Raw genomic sequence first — 23,044 nt, 5'->3', positions numbered from 1 at the left:
AAACTTTATTGCACAAATTTACCAAAAGAGTACAAATGGCGGACTTAACGCCTTGAGGCATTCTCTACCAGTCAACCATTGGGCTAAACAGAAATAGTTAGTTTGGTGCAGGATTGTAAAGAGTTGATATGGAACTATACACAAGTCGAGACTACTATGATACTATACTTACACAGATATATATTTTAAATATACCTACTTATATACATATTCAATATATATAAATAAACATACATATATATATATATAATATTTATGTACCTATTAGTGTGAGATATCACGCAGACATTTAGTCACGAATGTTTTCAAATAAGTGCTTACGCAACTTGCTTTTGAATGTAAGCTTGCTCTGAGCTTGTCTGATAGGCAGAGGGAGAGCATTCCACAGACGTATTGCTTGGCAAGTGAATGAGTTGGACAAGAATCCAGTCCGATGAGGGAGGACAGCCAGCTTCAGAGTTCGAGAAGCACGAAGAATGTAAAGGTAACCTTCGGATTCCCTACCGCAGCTGCACTACTGCCGCAGTATTGCAGTGTGACAATACTGCTGACTGTATTTACTGCCGCCAAATGTCAAAATTAGTACTGCTGCCCGCAATCTTAACATTTGCGTTAGTAATGTAGTCAGCAGTATTGATAGGTACGCTGCGATACTGCGGCAGTAGTGCAGCTGCGGTCCAGACTGTGAACGTTACTTTTAATTAACCCCTGCGACTTTAGGTTTAAGATTCTTTATTTCTCACTAAGAATTTGATAATTCACTTACATGAGAACTTAAAGCTATACAAATACATTTATTTTGCATGAAATTAGCGAAAGAACTAAAAATATAGAGGGTATTTAAACATACAGTAAAATAAAATCTGCCGATACACTTAAATAAAACAAGGTGATTAGTGGTGCATGGATGGTAAATGGTAAACACTCCGTCTGTTCAGATATACACAAAACATTTTGTAATTATTAGTAAGCTAAGGCCAGCGCAACTTGTTTCCGAAATTCGTAATATCTATCTGACTTATGAATGGGGACTGCCCATACTAACGTAAATGGAAACTGACTTGTAGAACAGGTAAGCTCTTTAGGACGCCAAGTTCTTGTGACAGTGCAGTTATCAAATCTGACCACTACAACCAAAAGGCAATCAAAGGGTAAAGCATGATTAGGAAGCTACACCAAACAGTGCTAACGGACCCATTTTTTGTAAACGACCTCAAAATTGCATCAGTGCGCCAAGTGTGACACACTCAAGTAAAGTTCTTACGTTAAAGTAAATGAGAAACTACAAAATATTTTTTTAATATAAACATTTATTTCACATGAAATGGCTGAATACTTGTAGAATAGTTAGTTAAGCTTAGAGTGTTTACTCTATACATAGATAAAAACCCATTTACAGTTGTACATATGGTGCTACTTTCTCGCACACGTGCTGGAATGAGCACTTTGCGCGCGTATGTCGAAACTTTAAAGAGCCATATATACTGTAAAACGTTGTACGATACACGTGCGAATAGGTAATTCGCAACTCGTGTCGATTTAAAACCCTCCTTTCGGTGGTGTTTTATTTTTGACCACTCGATGCGAATTTCCTCTTTTCTGCACTTGTATCGTAAATAACTATTATAGTGTTTATACAAGCTTAACGATGTGATTATTGATCATATGTTTAATCATACCTCCCATACAAATCATTATTATTAACTAAGGAAATGCCTACGATGACAGCACAAGACCTCCCCTTCCTTATCTCTTTTCTTCCTCGCGTTGTCCCGGCACTTAACCACGGCTCATGGGAGCCTGGGGTCCGCTTGGCAACTAATCCCGAGAATTGGCGTAGGCACTAGTTTTTACAAAAGCTACTGCCATCTAACCTTTCAACCTAGAGGGTAAACTAGGCCTTATTGGGATTAGTCCGGTTTCCTCACGATGTTTTCTTTCTCCAGAAAGCGACTGGTAAATATCAAATGATATATTGTATGTAAGTTCCAAAAAACTCATTGGTACGAGCTGGGGTTTGAACCGCCGCGTTTGCCGGTTGCAAGTCGCACGCTTTTTCCGCTAGGCCACCAGCACGACAGAAAAGAAGATTCAAAAAGTTTAAGCATAGGTACATAACAAAAGTACACAATAATGCTTACAAACTAATTGAAAGGGAAAGTGGCTCAGCTAATGTCTGCGCCAAAAGGCCTCGGGGCACAGCGGCCCTAAGGACTTCCAGCAACGGACGCTGTTATTCTGCCACCGCCGTATTTGTAACTAGCTAAGGACCGTTACCGCGTTTAATTGCGATGGACAGCCTTTGCACCAGGAATGACCCGGAGCACGGGTGAAGGCCCCATTTATGCACCCACTTCCCTAAGGAATGTTTTTTCCACTGCGCACCAACAACCGGAATAATGTAGAAAATCATTTACAATACCTTCAAATCAAATTCATAAAAAAAATAAAAAAGGGGATGTATCAGTACCGCCTATGCTACACCCTGTGACTCGCCGTCTGTCAAACGTCGCGTACGTGTTTTGTTCACATAACACCTCACTTCGTGTTTCCTTACACGATGTTCCAAACCACTATTATGGTTGCTAACATACTGTTCACACTGGTAAGATTTACCATGTGCCCTTATATGTCGTTGCAAAACACTTTTACTTCCGCTAGCATAACTACACTGGTTACATTTGTGTACCTTTTCACTAATGTGTTTTTTTATATGAGCTTTCAAATTACCTTTTCGGTTGCTAACATATGTACACTGGTCGCATTTGTAGGGCTTTTCACCAGTGTGTGTCCTTATATGAACATTCAAAGTTCCTTCGTATGCAAAGGCATAACTACACTGATCACATTTGTGTAACTTTTCACCAGTGTGTTTTCTTATATGAGCTGTCAAATTATTTTTTTGGTTGCTGGCATAACTACACTGGTCGCATTTGTAAGGCTTTTCACCAGTGTGTGTCCTTATATGAACTATCAAATGACCTCTTTGGTTGCTGGCATAACTACACTGGTCGCATTTGTAGGGCTTTTTACAAGTGTGTGTCCTTATATGAACTTTCAAAGTTTCTTTCTTTGCACTGGTATAACTACACTGGTCGCATTTGTAGGGCTTTTCACCAGTGTGTGTCCTTATATGAACTTTCAAAGTTCCTTTGTATGCACTGGCATAACTACACTGGTCGCATTTGTAGGGCTTTTCACCAGTGTGTGTCCTTATATGAACTTTCAAAGATTCTTTGTATGCACTGGCATAACTACACTGATCACATTTGTATTCCTTTTCACCAGTGTGTTTCTTTATATGCATATTTAAACTATATTTTCTTCGGCTAACATAACTACACTGATCACATTGGTAAGGTTTCTCACTAGTATGTGACCTTACATGATCTAGCAAGTCACCTTTGTATACATTAGCATTAGTACACTGACCATGTTTGTAAAGGTTGTTTTCAAAATGTGTCTGTACATGACGTATCAAAGAGGATTTTCTGGCTGTTATAAATTTACAGTGAGCACATTGGTAAGGTTCGGGTCCACTTCCTGGCCTCTTCTGTGGAGTTTGTCCTGCAACAACAATGTTTTATCTATAGAGACCATACATAATTAACAGGACAAGGCGGCAAAGTTGTTGTTTTACCGCTCGTGCTAATATTGATACCTGACTTCACCGAACAAGCGTAAGATTCCAAAATTGAACCACGAATGTATCAAGTGGTTCAAATCTTGACCGTTGTGAGGGTTTTAAGGTACAAGGTAAGGTTGTTAAACAAATTTCACCACATTTTCCAAAAAAATAACATGTTTTACCACACTAATGCGAAAACAATACTAACTGTAAAACATGGAACAGAATCAAATCCAAATAAACGTTTTTCAATATTTATCATTTGAAAGTCAATTATAATGAAGATTTAAGTGGCTCTAGTAGCCAGCAATAGCTAGATGCCATAAAATGTGAGTATGATGCTCTAGTAAAAAGCAATGTCTAGGAATTGGTGGATAGGTCCATTGGTAAAATGTAATAAAATATCAATGGGTGTATAAAACTAAATATTTGTTTGTTTATTATTTGTTTATTTATTTAATCAGTTTACAATTGCACCTTAACAGCTAAAGCCACAGCGGCACAAATTGGGAGACAGTAATTGAGTACTAAAGTATCTACATAATCACATATGATGCTACTGGTAATTTTGATCGTTTTACACACACACTACAGCAAGATTAGTCGCCAGGAAGGCATTGATTATAACGAAACATTCGCTCCTGTCGTGCGTCGCTCGATAAATTTTAATTATAATAGTACGGTCCCCGAGCCGCTCCGAGGCAGAGATGGGCAAAATGTAATCGTGAGCGACGATTAAAAGTGACGATTAATTAGTTTTACTCGAAGAGTTGCGATTAACATTATTCGCGATTAAATTAATCGTCGATTAAGTACCAGTGATTAACTTTTTCAATCGATTAATTAGTCGACTGAAAAAGTATATTATTTTTATTTTTTTTGTTCGAGAAATTAAAGGTTTTTTTATTTTATTTATAATTATCGATTAATTTTCTCTCGATTAATTTTAGAACCAAATTTGATCTTTATAACTTACATTATGATGTGTTGAGCAAAACAAGCATTCTTCTGTTAGAGTCTGTGCGGAAAGAGAAGAGTCGTGGAATGTATGGGGCCCAATACATTCCACAACTCTTCTCTTTCCAAACAGACTCTATGTTGCAGCGTTAGTGGTGTTCTCTTTGATTTCAACATATAAATTCTAAGGTTTGCGACAAGCACAACATGTCTCATAATAATAGGGTTGTTTCCATCTACAAATCTTAGGGCAGAATTGTATCCCAATAAATTCTTTTGGATTATAAGAACATGTTAAACTACTTTTAGGGGACCTGTAATGACCATATTTTTGTAAATATTGAATTTAACATATCTTTTGGCACACGTCACGTGACCAAACTCGAAACGTTATTGAAGATTCTGATGACGTCACAACTCTCGGATTGACACTGTTGACAGTTAGGCGATAAACAACAAATGACAAATGTCAGTTCGTATCTTCTACGTGTGTATGTAGTTATGTGTCAAACCGTAAACTGTGACGTCACACAATTTTCAAAGAGCGTTTTGGGCGCGAAAGCATCTGTCAAAATATATTTTGTTAATTTAACATATTTAAAGCCGTTTTTAGTATAAAAGTTGAATTTTAGGGCAACTTTTAGTTAATATAGAACGTAATACAAGCATTTCAAAAAATTGGAAACAACCCTATTACTAAATCAATGACAATGTCATTCTATAGACATTGATGTTTTTAAAGTAGCGATCATACCTACAGGTATGTTAAAACGATGTACGTAAATAATACGTATTCATTTGTTATTTTATCATTATTATGTCTTTCCCATCACGGAAGAATAGTGTTCCTGACCTTTGGGATTCGTGCGCGACTCCACTCTGGCCGGCCGGCAAAGCCAAGCCAGAGGCAGAGAATCCTGTCCTACCCACCCTCCCTGCGGGTAACAGAACTCCCCAGGAGCAATCGGGTATGTGGGGTTGCTACTCCCCAACAGCTCACCAAAACCTGCCCTGCGTTGACTGATTGCACTGGTAAAACCAGCAGGCGATGGGGTTGTCACATCCCTACGCCAATTTATTATTATTATTTGTAAAGCAGGCAGGCAGTCGAATTAGGTAGCTTCAGATGCCCGGAGGGCAACCTACCCAGAAATAGGAGCCCCGCTTTGCGCTTGGAAAAAAAATTATTTGAAAAAAATCTATTATAGGAGAAGTAACACTTGATTCGTTTTTGGATACAAAATTAATACATAAATGTAAGTCTCTCTGTACCAGATTCGCTTTTGGACAATAATGCAAGAGGCCTAAGTCTTCTTGTGCCAGATTCGCACTTGGACAAAAACTCATTAGGCCTAAGTCTCAGTGCGACTATTTCTCGGTTGGTCTAGGCATAACGCGAATTAGTCAGACTACGTTTTAGGCAGACCCAGACAAAAGGTCCCCTCATTACCACAGTGTGGACAGGAGGCATGTCTACTTATGCCCATAATTTAAGATGTTTATTGAGAACTAACCTGTTGGTGCGTGGCGCACGCCGCGCCGCTCCACTAGCTCGGGGCCAAGCACAAGCTCATCTTTTACCGTGTGGTCGGTGTACAGCTCCGCTACCACGGCCGCCGCGCTCACGCCGAGCGACTCGTCTTTTACACTCACATCTGAGCACGAAGGCTCGGCTTTTATGGACACGCTCTCCCACCTGGGCTCGTTTTTTACAAAAACGGCATCCAGTAACGGCTCAGCTTTAATAGACACTTCCTCAAACGTGGGTTCATCCGTTTTATACACATGCTCACAAGGCTCAGCCTTCATGCAAACACTCTCTGCGCCCTGTAACACTGATGACTCCATCGTCAACTATAGTACGACCTCTTTTCGGTTCACATAATGTAAATGTCAAGTAAACAGACGTAGATTTTTTGTTCAAATAGTATATTGTTTCACATCCGTTCAAAATATATTCAAAGACGATTCATAGCTCAGCTTTTCAATGTTATTGTCAGACAATTCTTAGCAATAAAATGAGCATTTATTCAATCAATCAATTTTCGTGTTATGGCTCCATCAAGGTGTTGATGATTCTGCCAATGAGCATTTATTCAATGTTATTATTGTCAAATTTGGCAATTTGTGACAGAAATCAGAAATCACAGAAATGGCCAAAAAGAGATCAATGAGAAATGGCGTGCGTTCAAATATCCATTATTTTTCCACGTTACGTATGGTCGAAATAAGGGCCATTATAGACGGGCGTACCCACGGGCGTTTTTTTTTTTTTTAAATGGCTTCGCGCTCCTTGCGCATTCAGCCAGACGAGTAAAACGGGGAAACGGAATTAAGGATTACATTTGTAGCTGCTGCGCACATCTCCGCGCAAATTGTCTGCGCGGTTAGAAAAAGTCTGCGCGACAATTCATTCGATTATTGTCATTGATAATTAAAACTCAATTTTAAACGATAATTTTCATGTTTTAATATCGGCCCTTGAAGTGGTGACCCCGCATACAGAGCAGCACCCAGCCTTCTAAAAACATGTCTTCAGATAACGAAAACAATGAAAAGTTTGAACCTGCAGTTTCGAGCCCGATTCAAGAGCTCTCAGGTATTGCGACCAACATTCGTATTCCACCAATATGGCGCGACCAAATAAAGCTTTGGTTCGTGCAGTTTGAATCTATCGTCGCCCCTCTCAAGAAAGGCGACCAGGCAATGTATGAGCTCGCAATAGCAAAATTAGAACGTCACGATTTGGACGAAGTAAGCGATATTTTATTAAAACCGCCTGAAACCAACAAGTACGAAACATTGAAAAACCGATTGATTACCGTTTACGAGGAGTCTAAAGAACGTAGTTTGCAACGTCTTTTGTCTGAAATGGAGCTCGGCGACTTAAAGCCATCTCAGTTACTGCGCAGAATGAAAACCCTCGCCGATAGCAACGTCTCCGAAACGGCTCTCCGCATCCTGTGGTCCAACCATCTGCCTCTATCCGTCCGATCCGTCGTCGCCACTAGCGATACAATTATGAAAGACATTAACTTAAACGATATAGCACTGATGGCAGATAAAATTCTAGAACAAACACGTAAAGAAATATCGGCAATTTCGGTACAGCCTTCTACTTCTACTGTCAGTCAAGTTTCTCCGCCGCAGAAAACGTTAGAAGACAAGCTGGACTATCTTGTTCGTGAAGTCGCCGAGATCAAGATTCAACAAAAACAGTACCGCCGCAATTTATATTCAGCTCCGCAATTCAATGCTTCGCGATTTAGTCGTCCCTATTCTCGCACGCTTGCCAATTTTCAAAACCCTCAACATTCCTCGAGTGACATTTGTTTTTATCACCGACGTTTTGGCAACTCAGCATATAAGTGCACAATCCCTTGCAATTTCAAGAAGAGCAAGGAAAACTAGTGCCTGCGTTAGCTGAGGCGGAAACTAGCGCATGGGATACTTCACACCGCCTGTTCGTTACTGATCAAGACACAAAAATTAAATTCCTCATTGATACTGGCGCAAATATATCTGTCATTCCAAAGCCTAGAGGATTCCGTGGCCAATCGACCTCCTTCAATCTGTATGCAGCAAACAGCAGCGTAATACCCACTTTCGGTGAGAAGATATTGGACTTAGATTTCAATTTAAAACGTTCTTTTAAATGGAAGTTTATTATCGCAGCAGTCAGTAAGCCAATCATCGGCGCTGATTTCTTGAAGTACCACCAATTGCTAGTCGATCTTGACGGACGATGTCTGGTCGACAAGAAAACAAACCTTGCTGTCAGAACTCCAATCTGTAAGACTTCGCAACCAACGATCTGCAGTATTGATCTTGAACAAAAATATCATCACATTCTCAGTGAATTTCCCGATATTATAAGGCCATCCTCAATGAAGAGTGCTCCCAAGCACAACATCGAGCACTACATCGAGACCAGTGGAGCTCCCGTACATTCACGCCCACGCCCGTTACCCCCACATCGGTATCTCGCGGTCAAAAAGGAATTCGATCACATGATAGAGCAACAGTTATGTCGACCTAGCAAGAGCCCCTGGGCAAGTCCACTCCACGTTGTGCCTAAGAAAAATGGTGACATACGAGTCTGTGGAGATTACAGACGCTTAAACACTGTGACAAAGCCAGATCGTTACCCAGTTCCACGACTAAGAGATTTTACCTATCAACTTCATGGTATGAATATTTTCAGTACAATCGACTTGAACCGGGCGTATCAGCAGATACCTATGCACAAAAATCATATCGATAAAACCGCTATAATTACTCCGTTCGGTCTTTTTGAGTTTCCAATGATGAGAGAAGGTTTAAAAAACGCCGGACAGACGTTTCAAAGATTTATTCACCAAGTTCTTGCCGGTCTAGATTATGTGTTTCCATTTATCGACGATATCATCATCGCGTCAAAGGACGCCAAATCTCACGAAAGTCATCTCCGGACAGTCCTACAACGACTGAACGAATACGGTGTCACAATCAATCCCTCAAAATGTGTGCTGGGTAAAGAATCTGTCAAGTTCCTCGGCTACACAGTAACACCGCACGGAATTAAACCACCAGAAGACAAAATTCAAATTATTAACAGTTACCCAAAACCTGAAAATATCGAACAACTACGAAGGTTTCTTGGAATGGTCAACTTTTACCACGACAGCCTCCCTAACGCAGCACAAATTCAAACGCCATTAAACGTATTTTTGCACAACTGCAAGAAACGCGATAAAACTGTCATACAGTGGAACCCTGAAGCGGATGAAGCATTTGACGCATGTAAGAAAGCTATAAACAATGCAGTGATGCTCGCTCACCCTTCTCATAGCGCGCCTATAGCTCTTTTTTGTGACGCTAGCGACCAGAGCGCGGGAAGTGTACTTCAGCAACGGGTTAATAATAAATGGCAGCCGTTGGGATATTTTTCAAAAGATTTTCAAGTGCCCAGCAAAAATACAGTACGTTCGACAGAGAATTATTGTCTATATATATGTCTGTAAAACATTTTAGAAAAATATTCGAAGGCCGCGAGTTAATCATTTTTACGGATCATAAGCCGCTGACATACGCACTTATGAAAACGTCATCTGAGTCAGAAACTCCCCGCCGTTCCAGACAGCTGTCATTCATTACCGAATTTACCAGCGATATCAGGCATGTAAGTGGTCAAGATAACGTGGTCGCAGATGCTTTGTCACGCATCGAGACTATCACCACGCCATCTGTAATCGATTACGATAAACTTTCACAATTACAGCAGAATGACAAGTCTATCAAGCATTTATTACTAAAACAGAATATTGTATTAAAGAAAATCATTTTGCCAAACTCAGCAGAACCAATATACTGTGAAGTTTCTACATCCGCCATTAGACCTTACATACCTGAAGATTTACGCCGCACAGCTTTTGATGCCGTACACAATATAAGTCACCCAGGTATCAGGACTAGTAGGAAGATGATACAAGAGAGGTTTTTTTGGCCATCCATGAACAAGGATGTCGGCATTTGGGCTAAAACTTGTATCCAATGTCAACAATCAAAAGTTCAGCGTCATACGTACAGCAACGTCGGATGTTTCACACCAAGCGCACGTTTCCAACATATACATACTGACCTTGTCGGTCCTCTGAGTATTTCATCGGCTGGACACCGGTATTTACTCACAATTATAGACAGGACAACGCATTGGCCTGAAGCAATACCCATTCGAGACATAACTGCTGAAACTGTGGCTAAAACTATATATGAAGCATGGATCGCACGTTTTGGGTGCCCATCAACTATAACAACTGATCAAGGCCGTCAATTTGAAAGTGAACTTTTTTCATCATTGACTAAATTACTTGGCATTGAAAGAGTGCGCACTACAGCATATCATCCAGAGAGCAATGGTAAAATTGAACGATGGCATCGATGCCTTAAGGCAGCTCTTATGGCGCGGCTGTGCGATCGAGATAAATGGGTCGAAGAACTTCCCACTGTCCTGCTTGGTCTACGCTCCGCACTGCGTAGTGACTCTGGTGTCAGCGCGGCCCAACTTACGTATGGCTGTTCACTCCGTTTGCCAGGAGACTTTATTTCATCATCCATTTCTGTAAATCCTGTCATAAATTTTGGTTACGTCGAACAACTTCGGCAAACCATAAATGATCTCAAGCCTACGCAAAAAGTGCACCCTAATAGTAAAGGGATTTTTGTGCATGCTGATTTGGAAAATTGCGAGAATGTTTTCCTGCGAGAAGATGCAGTGCGCAAGCCGCTGCAAGCTCCATATAAAGGGCCTTATCCAGTATTGAAGCGTAGTAATAAAGTTTTCACAATTCAATTGCCGGGACGGGCTGTCGCAGTATCTATTGACCGTTTAAAGCCCGCCTACACGGTGAATCCGCATGAACCTGGTAATGAACCTCCGGCAAAGTGTACTCGGTCAGGTCGATCCATCAGACGACCAGTACGCTTCGCTTGAGGGGGAGCCCTGTAGCTGCTGCGCACATCTCCGCGCAAATTGTCTGCGCGGTTAGAAAAAGTCTGCGCGACAATTCATTCGATTATTGTCATTGATAATTAAAACTCAATTTTAAACGATAATTTTCATGTTTTAATATCGGCCCTTAAACATTAAATCGGGTAGGACGGAATTTTGGTAAAGGTTAATTTAAAGTTTAATGTTGTGACGTGAAATAAATGAATACAATGATTTAAATATATATGGAGATGAATCATTAATATACAGGAGTGTTGTAATAGATGTGGGAAACGGAACTTTTATATCTGACAGCTGTCTTAATAATATAGAACGGTCGTCGGTCATATAGGTTACAATTACCAGAAAAAAAGATATGATTAAGACAATGTCCTTTCGTATTCCTGAATAGCGGATGGAAATAATAGTTAGCACCTGCCTGAGGTTCTGAGACGTTACTGTGTTTTTGTCAGATCTATTTGAATTTTGCAAGTTAATTAATAAATATTATAGGACATTATTACACGAATTGACTAAGTCCCATAGTAAGAATATAATAATGTCAGAATATTATAATAATAATTTTAATTTAATTTATTGGATACCTGAATTGTGTTGATTGTTTTATATTGTTATATCTTATATTAATTGATTTGATAATTACGAATTTTATGACATGTCTGAATATTATAAGAATGATTTAATTTATTGGATATTTATAATTATGTTGTTTCGATTACTTTTATATTGTTTTTTTTTTACTGTAATTCAATTTGATTATTATTATCTTAATTGTACTTCAATTGACATTGACCTAATTGTATGTTATATTACCCTTTTAACTTGTAAAATTTGTAATTTTATTAATAAAGGAATATGAATATAAGCTCAATAAGGCTTGTGTTGTAGGTACATATACAACGATATATATAATATATAATTTTAAATACTTAAACACATAGAAAACACCCATGACTCAGAAACAAATATCCGTGTTCATCACACAAATATATGCTCCTACCAGGATTTGCATGCGGGATGGGACCGTCGGCTTCATAGGCACGGTCACTATCCACTAAGCCAGACCGGTAACTAACTTTAGTAACATTATTGTTCGCGGTTTTCCTCAGGATTTTCCCCAAGCCAGGTGGGGAAAACAAGTGGGACACACTCAAGTAAAGTTCTTACATAAGTAAATGAGAAACTACAAAATATTTTTTAATATACTTAAACATTTATTTCACATGAAATGGCTGAATAGTTATAGAATAGTTAGTTAAGCTTAGAGTGTTTACTCTATAGATAGATAAAAACCCATTTATAGTGTTTATACAAGCTTAGGCACTTTGCCACTGCTCATGGGAGCCTGGGGTCCGCTTGGCAACTAATCCCGAGAATTGGCGTAGGCACTAGTTTTTACGAAAGCGACTGCCATCTAACCTTTCAACCTAGAGGGTAAACTAGGCCTTATTGGGATTAGTCCAGTTTCCTCACGATGTTTTCTTTCTCCGAAAAGCGACTGGTAAATATCAAATGATATTTTGTACGTAAGTTCCAAAAAACTCATTGGTACGAGCTGGGGTTTGAGCTGCCGCATTTGCTGTTGCAAGTCGCACGCTTTTTCCGCTAGGCCACCAGCGCCAAAGCAAAGAAGATTCAAAAAGTTTAAATATAGGTACATAATAAAAGTACACAATAATGCTTACAAACTAATTGAAAAGGAAAGAGGCTCAGCTAACGTCTGCGCCAAAAGGCCTCGGGGCACAGCGGCCCTAAAGACTTTCAGCAACACTGTTATTCTGCCACCACCGTATTTGTAACTAGATAAGGACAGTAGAAAACGTCTAAAACTATTGAAATTATTTACAGTTTATTTTTAAATTAATGTACAGTCGCCATCAGCCATATCGAAGCGGCCGAGGTGCTCTAAAATATCTGAACACGCAATAGAGGCGTGTTCAGATATTTGTGAACACCTCGGCCGCTCCGATATATCTGATGGCGACTGTACAATACATTAAATTAGCCTAATCTAAAATATTTAAGTAATTAAATTACAATTTCGTGTACAATTACAGCTACAACAAAACAATGTAATAAAAAGACAAAGAACTTATGAACTAAATATATCTGTGAATAAATCTAAATTAAATATAAAATTAAACACGCAATGTAAAAACTATTGAAAGAGGCATCCCCGCGCAACCCCCGGCGCAAAGGTGCCCATCACACTCGCTGCGTTACGGCGTTCAATTGCGATGGACAGCCTTTGCACCAGGAATGACCCGGAGCATGGGTGAAGGCCCCATTTATGCACGCGGCGCCCCACTTCCCTAAGGAATGTTTTTTCCTCTGTACCAACAACCGGCATAATGTAATAAATCATTTACAATACCTTCAAATCGAATTTACAAAAAAAAGGGTTATTCCCACTAGTTACCAGCAAGTTGTTACCAGTGGTAACTTCCGGGGATTTTTTTTTCCCACCTTTTGCTTTACCACTGGTAACTACTGGGATAAAAAAATCCCACTAGTTACCACCAACTCGGTTTGGTGGTAACTATCGGGATTTTTTTCCCAGTAGTTACCACCAAAATGTTGTTAGAGTTCAATAATAATAAAACAGTAGAAATAGTATAGTAAAAACATAGAGAGTTTTAATAAATAATTATAAGTCGATTAGCGTTTCAAAAATGGAGCAGAAAAAAAAACACTGGTTCAAGGAAATGAATGTCTGTAAAAATATGCATTATGAACCCCATTTTATGCTTCTTAATTCTGAATTTATTTGGTTGCTCTCGCTTGCTTGGTTTAGCTGCAATAACAGTTTAAAAATTACTTTGATTTTTTGACATTTTCGTGGATAAGTCTGAAACAAAAGAAGATCGAAGGCTGATATTACGCATACAGTGTTCTTAGGACCTGCCACTACTGCACCTCAAATTACAACCAAATCCCTTGCGGGGGCCAATCTTAGCTTAGCTTGCTAGACCCTTTGTCTTTTTAATTGTACATTGAATTAATTGTGACGTTATTTATGAAACCTGAATCTTGTCGAGGGAAATTACGCCGCTCTGCGTAGCGCAGCGGTGTATTCATATAGGAGCATTGCTGATAATTGCATAAGCGCTATAGACAATAAGTACCTTTTTAATAAATAACGTCACAATTATACTAACAAATAAACAAATCAGTCAAAGACCAACTATTTTTGATCACTTAAGGCAGTTACTGAAACAGTCATTGACTTATAATTAAAGTAATAATTAATTAATTTATAATAATTCTACTGTTAATTAATTATTGATTAAAGCACTCTATATTTATACTGGTTTTATTAGTATTGAACTCTACCCAAATTTTCGTGGTAACTACTGGTAATAAATTGGTGGTAACTAGTGGGAATAACCAGTAAAAAAGAGGATGTATCAGTACCGCCTATGTTATCTATGCTACATCCTGTGACTCGCCGACTGTCAAACGTCGCGTACGTGTTTTATTCACATAACACCTCACTTCCTGTTTCCTTACACGATGTTCCAAACCACTATTCTGGTTGCTAACATAACTATACTGTTCACACTGGTAAGATTTACTATGTGCCCTTATATGTTGTTGCAAAAAACTTTTACTTCCGCTAGCATAACTACACTGGTTACGTTTGTTAGGCATTTCAGCAGTATGATACCACATATGAAATTTCAAAGCACTTTTGTAGGCACTAGCATAAGTACACTGGTCACACTGGTAAGGTCTTTCATTATAAGGTCTTTCATTAATATGTCTCCTTATATGAGATACCAAACGACCTTTTTGGTTGCTAACATAACTACACTGGTCACATTTGTAAACCATTTGACCGGTGTGTTTCCTTATATGCGCTTTCAAATGACCTTTTTGATTGCTAGCATAGCTACACTGGTCGCATTTGTAGGGCTTTTCACCAGTATGTATCCTCATATGAATTACCAAATTATATTTTTGGTTGCTGGCATAACTACACTGGTCGCATATGTAGAGCTTTTCACCACTGTGTTTCCTTATATGGATATTTAGACTATATTTTATTCGGCTAGCATAACTACGCTGATTACATTGGTAAGGTTTCTCGCTAGTATATGACCTTACTTGAACTTGCAAATCACCTTTGTATGCACTGGCATTAGTACACTGGCCATGTCTGAAAATGGTGTTTTCAGAATGAGTCTGTACATGACGTATCAAAGAGGTTTTTCTGGCTGTTGTAAATTTACAGTGAGCACATTGGTAAGGTTCGGGTCTACTTCCTGGCCTCTTCTGTGGAGTTTGTCCTGCAACAACAATGTTTTATTTATAGAGACCATACATAATTTAATCTATTATTTGTTTCACAAGGGGGCAAAGTTGTTGTTTAACTGCTCGCGCTAATTTTGATACCTGACTTACCCGAGCAAGTGTAAAATTCCAAAATTGAACAAAGAGTGTATCAAGTGGTTCAAAAAGTGGAATCTTGACCGTTGTGATGGTTTTAAGGTATAAAAGATAAATAAAATAACATGTTTTACCACACTAATGCGAAAACAAAAAATAAATAAATAAAACAATACTAACTGTAAAACATGAAACAGAATCAAATCCAAATAAACATTATTCAATATTTTTCATTTAAAAGTCAATTCTAATGAAGAAGATTTACGTGGCTCTAGTAGCAAGCAATAGCTAGATGCCATACAATGTGAGTATGATGCTCTAGTAAAAAGCAATGTCTGGGAATGGGTAGATAGGTCCATTGGTAAATAAAAATCAAATTCAAATGGGTGTATAAAACTAAATATGATGCTTCTGGTACTTTTGATCGTTTCAAAGAAAGATTAGTCGTCAGGGGTTCCACCCGACGGGAAGGCTTTGATTATAACGAAATGTTCACTCCTGTCGTGGGTCACTCGATAAATATAATTTATATAGCTAATCAGACTTAAACATCGGCCGTCTAGATGTCGCTAGGCTGTGCTGACTTCAATGAGACTGTATAAAAGGAACAAGAAGTAAAAAAAGGAAAGAAGTAAAAGAAATCACGGAAAGAGAAGTAATACAAGCAATAACCAGACCCAAAAGACCAAGTGAACAACGAGCTTTAAAGACAGGTCGAACAATATAAGTTCTACCCTTTGCAAATCTGTTCACTCAAATCTTAAGAACAGCAGAAATACCCTCCCAACCAACCAAGTCCAGGTCAAGCATTATTCTAATATGTAATGTAAATGTAATGTAAATAGCCTTTATTATTGAAGTCTTCAGTTATCACAATTAATGTAATTACTTTTGTTTCACAACATTGACCTCGACTCGTCCTTTGACGTAGGCCTCCTCCATTTCTTTCCATTTATTTCTTTCCTTTGCTGTTTGCATCCATTTACCTCCTCCTATTCTACTCAAATCATCTGACCATCTAAACTTTTGTGGACCACTCTTTCTTTTATTATATCTAGGGCACCACTCTACAAGGTCCTTTGTCCACTTATCTATGTTTTCTCTCATAGTACGGTCGCCAAATCTCAAAAGCCCTCTAGAAACACGATTTAATTGACTCGGCTCGGCCTTACCCACAACCGGTATCAATGTGTTCGGACAGTTCTCCTGATCACCGTATGTGCGGTAGTAAAGCGGAAAAATGGTGGAGGGGATAGTAATGACGTCACAAAGATGGCGGCCGGACCTATTCTTTTTGGCGGTGTATCTCGAAAACCACTTAACCGATTTTAATCATCGAGGTGTCAAATAATAGCTTATATTATGGAGATTATTTCCTTTTCTACAAACATTTACGTGAAACCTATAGGAAAAAAAATAATCACAAAAAACAGTTTTTTTATAAAATTATTATTTTTTATTTTGTAAAAATCTCCGTAAATATTAGCATTTCGCAAATTTTGTTTAATATAAAACATATTGCTTCATTATCAAGGAATATAATGAGCCTTAAAACATACAGATCGAGTAATAAACAATGAAGCTACACTCATTTATTTGCGCATGGGTAACGATAACTGGCTTTTACCGGTCGAAACTGTGGTGACTGTTACGATACGTATTGAATGGAATTTATAGAGTATCGGTTTTAATTACTGAAATTATAATGACAATTATAAAAACCAGACACAATAATGTTACCTTACTTCGACGTTTAGTCTCTTTTTTCGTCTTAATCATAGGTAGGTACATATTTCTTTTTACTTAAAAATTTTATACAGGGTGAACTTTTAACCACCAGTCATACTCTGCGCAGCGACTTTATAGGTCATACTGAACAACTTTTACTATTAGTAGTCCCCAAGCCGCTCCGAGGCCAGATTTAATTGACTCAGCTCGGCCTTACCCACAACCGGTATCAATGTGTTCGGGCGTTTCTCCTGATCACCGTACATGCGGTAGTAAAGCGGAAAAATGGTGGGAGGGGATAGTAATGACGTCACAAAGATGGCGTCCGGACCTATTCTTTTTGGCGGTGTATCTCGAAAACCACTTAACCGATTGTATTCGTCGAGGTGTCAACTAATAGCTTATATTATGGAGATTATTTCCTTTTTACAAACATTTACGTGAAACCTATAGGAAAATAATAATCACAAAAAACATTTTTTTTATACATTTGGTTGGTAGGTTTGTCTTATGTTTTAAAGCAGTAAAATCTTTCAAGTCGAAACACAGTTTGTTGTCTAATCTAAAAGTATGATGTTCATTGTTTAAGACTGATTAGTGATTACTGAATTAAATAACATGCTATTTGTTATTTTTGTTTTATTTTTTAAATCAGGTATTAATTTATTCACTATGTATCACTATACAGGCAAAATGTGTATCATAGTTGGTCTGTAAGTACTTACTACTTGTGTCGAATATAGGTATAAGATGAAATTTTAACCACCAGCCATACTCTGCGCATTGACTTTACAGGTCATACTGAACAACTTTTATTATGGGGCCAATGCCGAATCACGCAAGAAAATTTGGATCTGGAATGACACCCACTGGCTGTGCCCTACCACACAAAGCGAGATGACATTCACAATGCCCATACCTCTCTTTTGGACGTAGTTGAAGGACGTACGTACGTACGTACGTACCCGGGTCCATGACGCATGCTCGCCACAACGCTGCTTAAAATAAGCTGACGCACCGTAAATTGAACTGCGTAAAAATCGCAAAAAATATTACACGGAGATCTTATGGCAGACACCGTACCGGTGACGTAAAAGACGCAACTGTTTTGCGAACAAAAAAGATTCGCGTGAAGCACGTCACTGCGATTCCGTACCGTCACCGTTTTTTAAACAGCGGTGTGGGGAGCATGCGTCAAAAACGGTACGCATACGACGCGTCACTGCGATTCCGTATCGTGACCGTTTTTTAAGCTGCGGTCTGGTCGCACCTTGTATTGTATTGTATTGTATTGTATTCGGGCGATTTTTCCGCAACTCGACGACTTGCGCCTATTTTGCGTGATATGTTGGGGGTGGGCTAGTCCTGCCAGCCCAGCTCCTCGAGGAATCCTATCAAACCTTTGATGTTGAGTAGGACCTCGGGGAGGTCTCTCGGAGATCCGAGATGTTTAGCCCTGTATGGAGTCACTCCGCTGCATTCCAGCACCACGTGAGAGGCTGTTTCTTCTGTCTCCATGCAACCTCGGCACAGGGGACTGTCTGTGACACCTGTTGTGAAAAGATGTTTGTTAAATAGTCCATGACCTGTTATGACACTGGTTACCATACTCAGTCGGACCTTCCCTAGTTGCAGGAGCGCCCTTGTGAGTTTTCCGTTGATGCCAGGCATGGCTTCTTTTGCCTGTCTGCATCCAGTCTGGTTCAGCCAGTGTTCTGTGTGTAGTTTCCCTGTACGTGCCAGCGTACCTTGCTAAATGGTATCGGAAGAATCGGTTCCGGACCAATCGCCCCCGCATTCGATCCTTGCCTGGCAAGCTCGTCCGCAGCATCGTTACCTCGGGATCCACTGTGTCCCTTGAACCATTGTAGGGTGATCTTGTTATTATGACATACCTCCATTAGTCGTTCGTGGCATTCGTGTATAAGTTTGGATGTAACTATATGGCTATTTAGAGCCATTAAGACTGCTCTACTGTCGGAGAGTATGCGGATGGAGGATCCTACTACCTTCCTTGCAGTGATGGCAGCCGCCGCGTTTATGATGCCCATGCACTCAGCTTGGAATACCGAGTTATGGGCTCCTAGCGGAGTGGTGATCGACATGTTCAGGTCTTCTGAGAAGGTTCCAGAGCCCGATCCGCTGTCTGTTTTGGACCCATCAGTGAAGATTCTCAGCTCCCGGGGATTGAGTCCTTCATGATTGTCGTCCTCATATAACTGTATTTTGTACCTTTTATCGAAGATAGCTTGTTTGTGAATCCGGTCCGTGCCTGACCTAAGCACTGGAAATTCGTCATACACCTTACACCTTTTCCAGGCATTTTGTGTGAAGAGCTCCTGTGATGTTAGACCATATCTTGAGGGTTCGCAACCTTACCGCTGAGAAACTGGCCTCTTGCTGTATGTGTAGGTGCAGCGGTGGAAGGTTTAGCATGACCTCCATGGCTGCAGTCGGGGTAGACCTCGTGCAGCCAGTGGTGGCCGCGCATGCGAGCCTTTGAAGTCTTTGTAGTTTGTCTCGTACGTTGCCTAGGTTTGTTCTTGGCCACCAAACCAGAGCACCGTAACAGAGTAAGGGGCGGATTATCGTCTTATAGAGCCAGAGGGTAATTTTCGGGTTGAGTCCCCACCTCTTACCAATCATCCTTCTGCACTGCCAGAAGACAACTCCCGCCTTGTCTATCCGTTTGTTGATGTGGTTGTTCCAATTGAGTTTATTGTCGAGAGTTAGTCCTAAGTACTTAACTTCATCGGACAGCTGTAGCTCAGTTTGGAAAAGTGTTGGTCTGGTAAAGTTGGTCGCACCTTTATATGGGACAGTCAAAATTTTTTTCGCGATTTCGGAATTGGTCCCATAGTAAAAGTTGTTAAGTATGACCTATAAAGTCGCTGCGCAGTGTATGACTGGTGGTTAAAAGTTCACCCTGTATAAAATTTTTAAGTAAAAAGAAATATGTACCTACCTATGATTAAGACGAAAAAAGAGACTAAACGTCGAAGTAAGGTAACATTATTGTGTCTGGTTTTTATAATTTTAATTATAATTTCAGTAATTAAAACCGATACTCTATAAATTCCATTCAATACGTATCGTAACAGTCACCACAGTTTCGACCGGTAAAAGCCACTTATCGTTACCCATGCGCAAATAAATGAGTGTAGCTTCATTGTTTATTACTCGATCTGTATGTTTTAAGGCTCATTATATTCCTTGATAATGAAGCAATATGTTTTATATTAAACAAAATTTGCGAAATGCTAATATTTACGGAGATTTTTACAAAATAAAAAATAATAATTTTATAAAAAAACTGTTTTTTGTGATTATTTTTTTTCCTATAGGTTTCACGTAAATGTTTGTAGAAAAGGAAATAATCTCCATAATATAAGCTATTATTTGACACCTCGATGATTAAAATCGGTTAAGTGGTTTTCGAGATACACCGCCAAAAAGAATAGGTCCGGCCGCCATCTTTGTGACGTCATTACTATCCCCTCCACCATTTTTCCGCTTTACTACCGCATGTACGGTGATCAGGAGAACTGTCCGAACACATTGATACCGGTTGTGGGTAAGGCCGAGCTGAGTCAATTAAATCTGGCCTCGGAGCGGCTTGGCGACCGTACTATCATCATGTGGCCTGTCTCTCATTCTAATATAGGGGGCGTCCATTAATTATGCGAGGGCTTCAGGGCATTTGTCATTTTGAAAGACCTGTCTACACTAACACCCTTAGCAGTGAAATTAAACGCGATAGCTATGCGATGTCTCATTGATGTGAGGTTCTTGTTCGTTTTTTTTTATTTTATTTTAATTATTTTTTAATTATATTACCTCAACTCTTGGAGACTATAATAAATTTTGATTTTATTTGAACTAACCTTTCACTAAAATTTCAAATTTAAATGCCGTAATTGGTCGGGAGTCGACGGCCTATCAATCAATCAATCATTTATTTATTTGCAAAAATACAGTAACATAAGGTGCAAGCAAGCGTGCAAATATAATGTGTCAAATCTAAGCATTGAAAAATAACAAAATTGAAATTAAGACATTAGCATAAATAGTTAGAGAATTAGAAAAATTAGGAAAAAAGTCAGGCAGTCGCCATAGAATTATAAAAATAATCATTAAACCACTCCAAGGGATATACTTGTGGCAATTAGAAACAGTTACATTTTTTGATAATTTGACAGTTAGACAGAGATCTTTATACATCTCTAATATTATGATATTTTATGGAATTTACCTTTGTAATATATACGTTTATGATTTCATTATATTATATTGATTTCATAATATTATATGAATTAGCATTTAATTTGTAAATAGTAGGTAGTGATATTGGTTAATTAATGTCAAGTACAAAGCCTGCACCTAACAAACATCTCTTTTTGACCCAGTGGTTGACTGGTAGAGAATGCCTTAAGGCATTCAGTCCATTGTACTTAATATTTTTTGTGCAATAAAGTATTAAAAAAAAGTTATAGGTAAAATAAGAACTTGTCAAAGGGGAATTGAGCAGCATTAAAAAATCTAAAAAATAACGCATACATAAATAAGAAACTTAACCAAGGCTAAAGACGCGCTTTGACACACCTAAGAACTAAGTGAAACTTAGCACAGCCCTGGCGCACCCGCCTGGTGGGCGCTCGGCCTACAGTACTGGTTTGATCATAATGTGACTTTGCAACCCGCACAGGGGGAGCTTATATAATTTGAATAGTTTCTACAATAGTGTGCTATTTTTTGCCTGGCAGTGAAGGTGTTAAAACATTGCATAACATCATCCCCATATAAAACCTGATTCGATAATATGATCAAAATAATATGATCCTAGCTAAATTATATGTGAAAAGTGATCCCATATTATTTTCAGTGTTTTTTGGAAGAACTAGCACATCATTTAACCGCATAATAAGGTTAATTTTTTTGGTAAAGATATAATTTGAATTCTTCTACAACTGTGAAAACCGGCTACCATATGCAAACTAATCAGCTTCCCGACACAATATTGACGCACCACCCACTGCAGCACAATATGTGACATTATGATGTGTTGAGTAAAACAAGCATTCTACTGTTATGTTGCAGCGTTAATGGTGTTCTCTTCGATTTCAACTAAATTCTAAGGTTTGCAACAAGCACAACATGTCTCATAATAATTACTGAATCAATGACAATGTCATTCTATAGACATTGATGTTTTTTAAGTAAGAATCATACCTACAGGTATGTTAAAACATTGTATTATTTTATCATACCTGAGAAGACACTTCAAAAATGTGTCTCGTCACTAGTACCACCTCATTGCCAAAAGTCATCAATGTATGCTTATTTCTCTATGGCTTAATGTAACTGTCTGTATGCTCTGTGCCTGATATATCCTATGCATAAAGTCAAATAGGTCACATTGATTAGCAGCAAAGCATATCTTTGGTTATTTGGCAGGTACAATTCATTACTCTCTATAATTTCATAAGCATACCAATTGTTATATGTGGGCTTATACTGACGCAGACTAGGCCAATGATATTACTAACAGAAAATCCTATACTGGCTATGTCATTAAATAGGGAGATTGTGTTGGTTGAAATGCTGCTAGTAAGTGTAAGCTTCATTACCACAGTGTGGACAGGAGGCATGTCTACTGATGCCCATAATTTAAGATGTTTATTGAGAACTCACCTGTTGGTGCATGGCGAGCACCGTGCCGCTGCACTAGCTCGGGGCCGAGCAGAAGCTCATCTTTTACAGTATGGTCGGTGTACAGCCCCGCCGCCGCGCTCACGCCGAGCGACTCGTCTTTTACACTCACATCTGAGCACGAAAGCTCGGCTTTTATAGGC

The 23,044-nt window shown here is 39.0% G+C and overlaps 1 protein-coding gene and 1 long non-coding RNA gene across 2 annotated transcripts; both read right to left on the bottom strand.

The window, feature by feature from the left end:
- Positions 1-253: 253 nt before the first annotated feature.
- On the bottom strand, positions 254-6,433 carry LOC133532606 (zinc finger protein 664-like). Its single transcript, XM_061871357.1, has 2 exons — positions 6,100-6,433; positions 254-3,567 (listed from the first exon to the last, which is right to left on the bottom strand). Exons 1-2 carry the CDS (start codon positions 6,431-6,433, stop codon positions 2,474-2,476), a joined length of 1,428 nt encoding a protein of 475 aa, XP_061727341.1. The 3' UTR covers positions 254-2,473.
- Positions 6,434-12,282: 5,849 nt separating this feature from the next.
- On the bottom strand, positions 12,283-15,671 carry LOC133532587 (uncharacterized). Its single transcript, XR_009801724.1, has 2 exons — positions 15,200-15,671; positions 12,283-13,923 (listed from the first exon to the last, which is right to left on the bottom strand). It is a non-coding gene; the product is annotated as an uncharacterized LOC133532587 (long non-coding RNA).
- Positions 15,672-23,044: the final 7,373 nt, after the last annotated feature.

Source organism: Cydia pomonella, chromosome 27 (genome assembly GCF_033807575.1).
Source record: "Cydia pomonella isolate Wapato2018A chromosome 27, ilCydPomo1, whole genome shotgun sequence".
NCBI lineage: Eukaryota > Metazoa > Arthropoda > Insecta > Lepidoptera > Tortricidae > Cydia > Cydia pomonella.
The sequence above is the reverse complement of the archived record's forward strand: the minus strand, read 5'-3'. Positions and strand labels throughout refer to the sequence as shown.

What these genes read in the sequence shown, in the direction of transcription:
- LOC133532606 (XM_061871357.1), bottom strand. Translation starts at nt 6,433, where the DNA reads ATGGAGTCATCAGTGTTACAGGGCGCAGAGAGTGTTTGCATGAAGGCT. An exon ending in CGTGCGCCACGCACCAACAG is followed by an intron (nt 3,568 to 6,099) that starts GTTAGTTCTCAA and finishes TTGTTGTTGCAG; the next exon opens with GACAAACTCCACAGAAGAGG.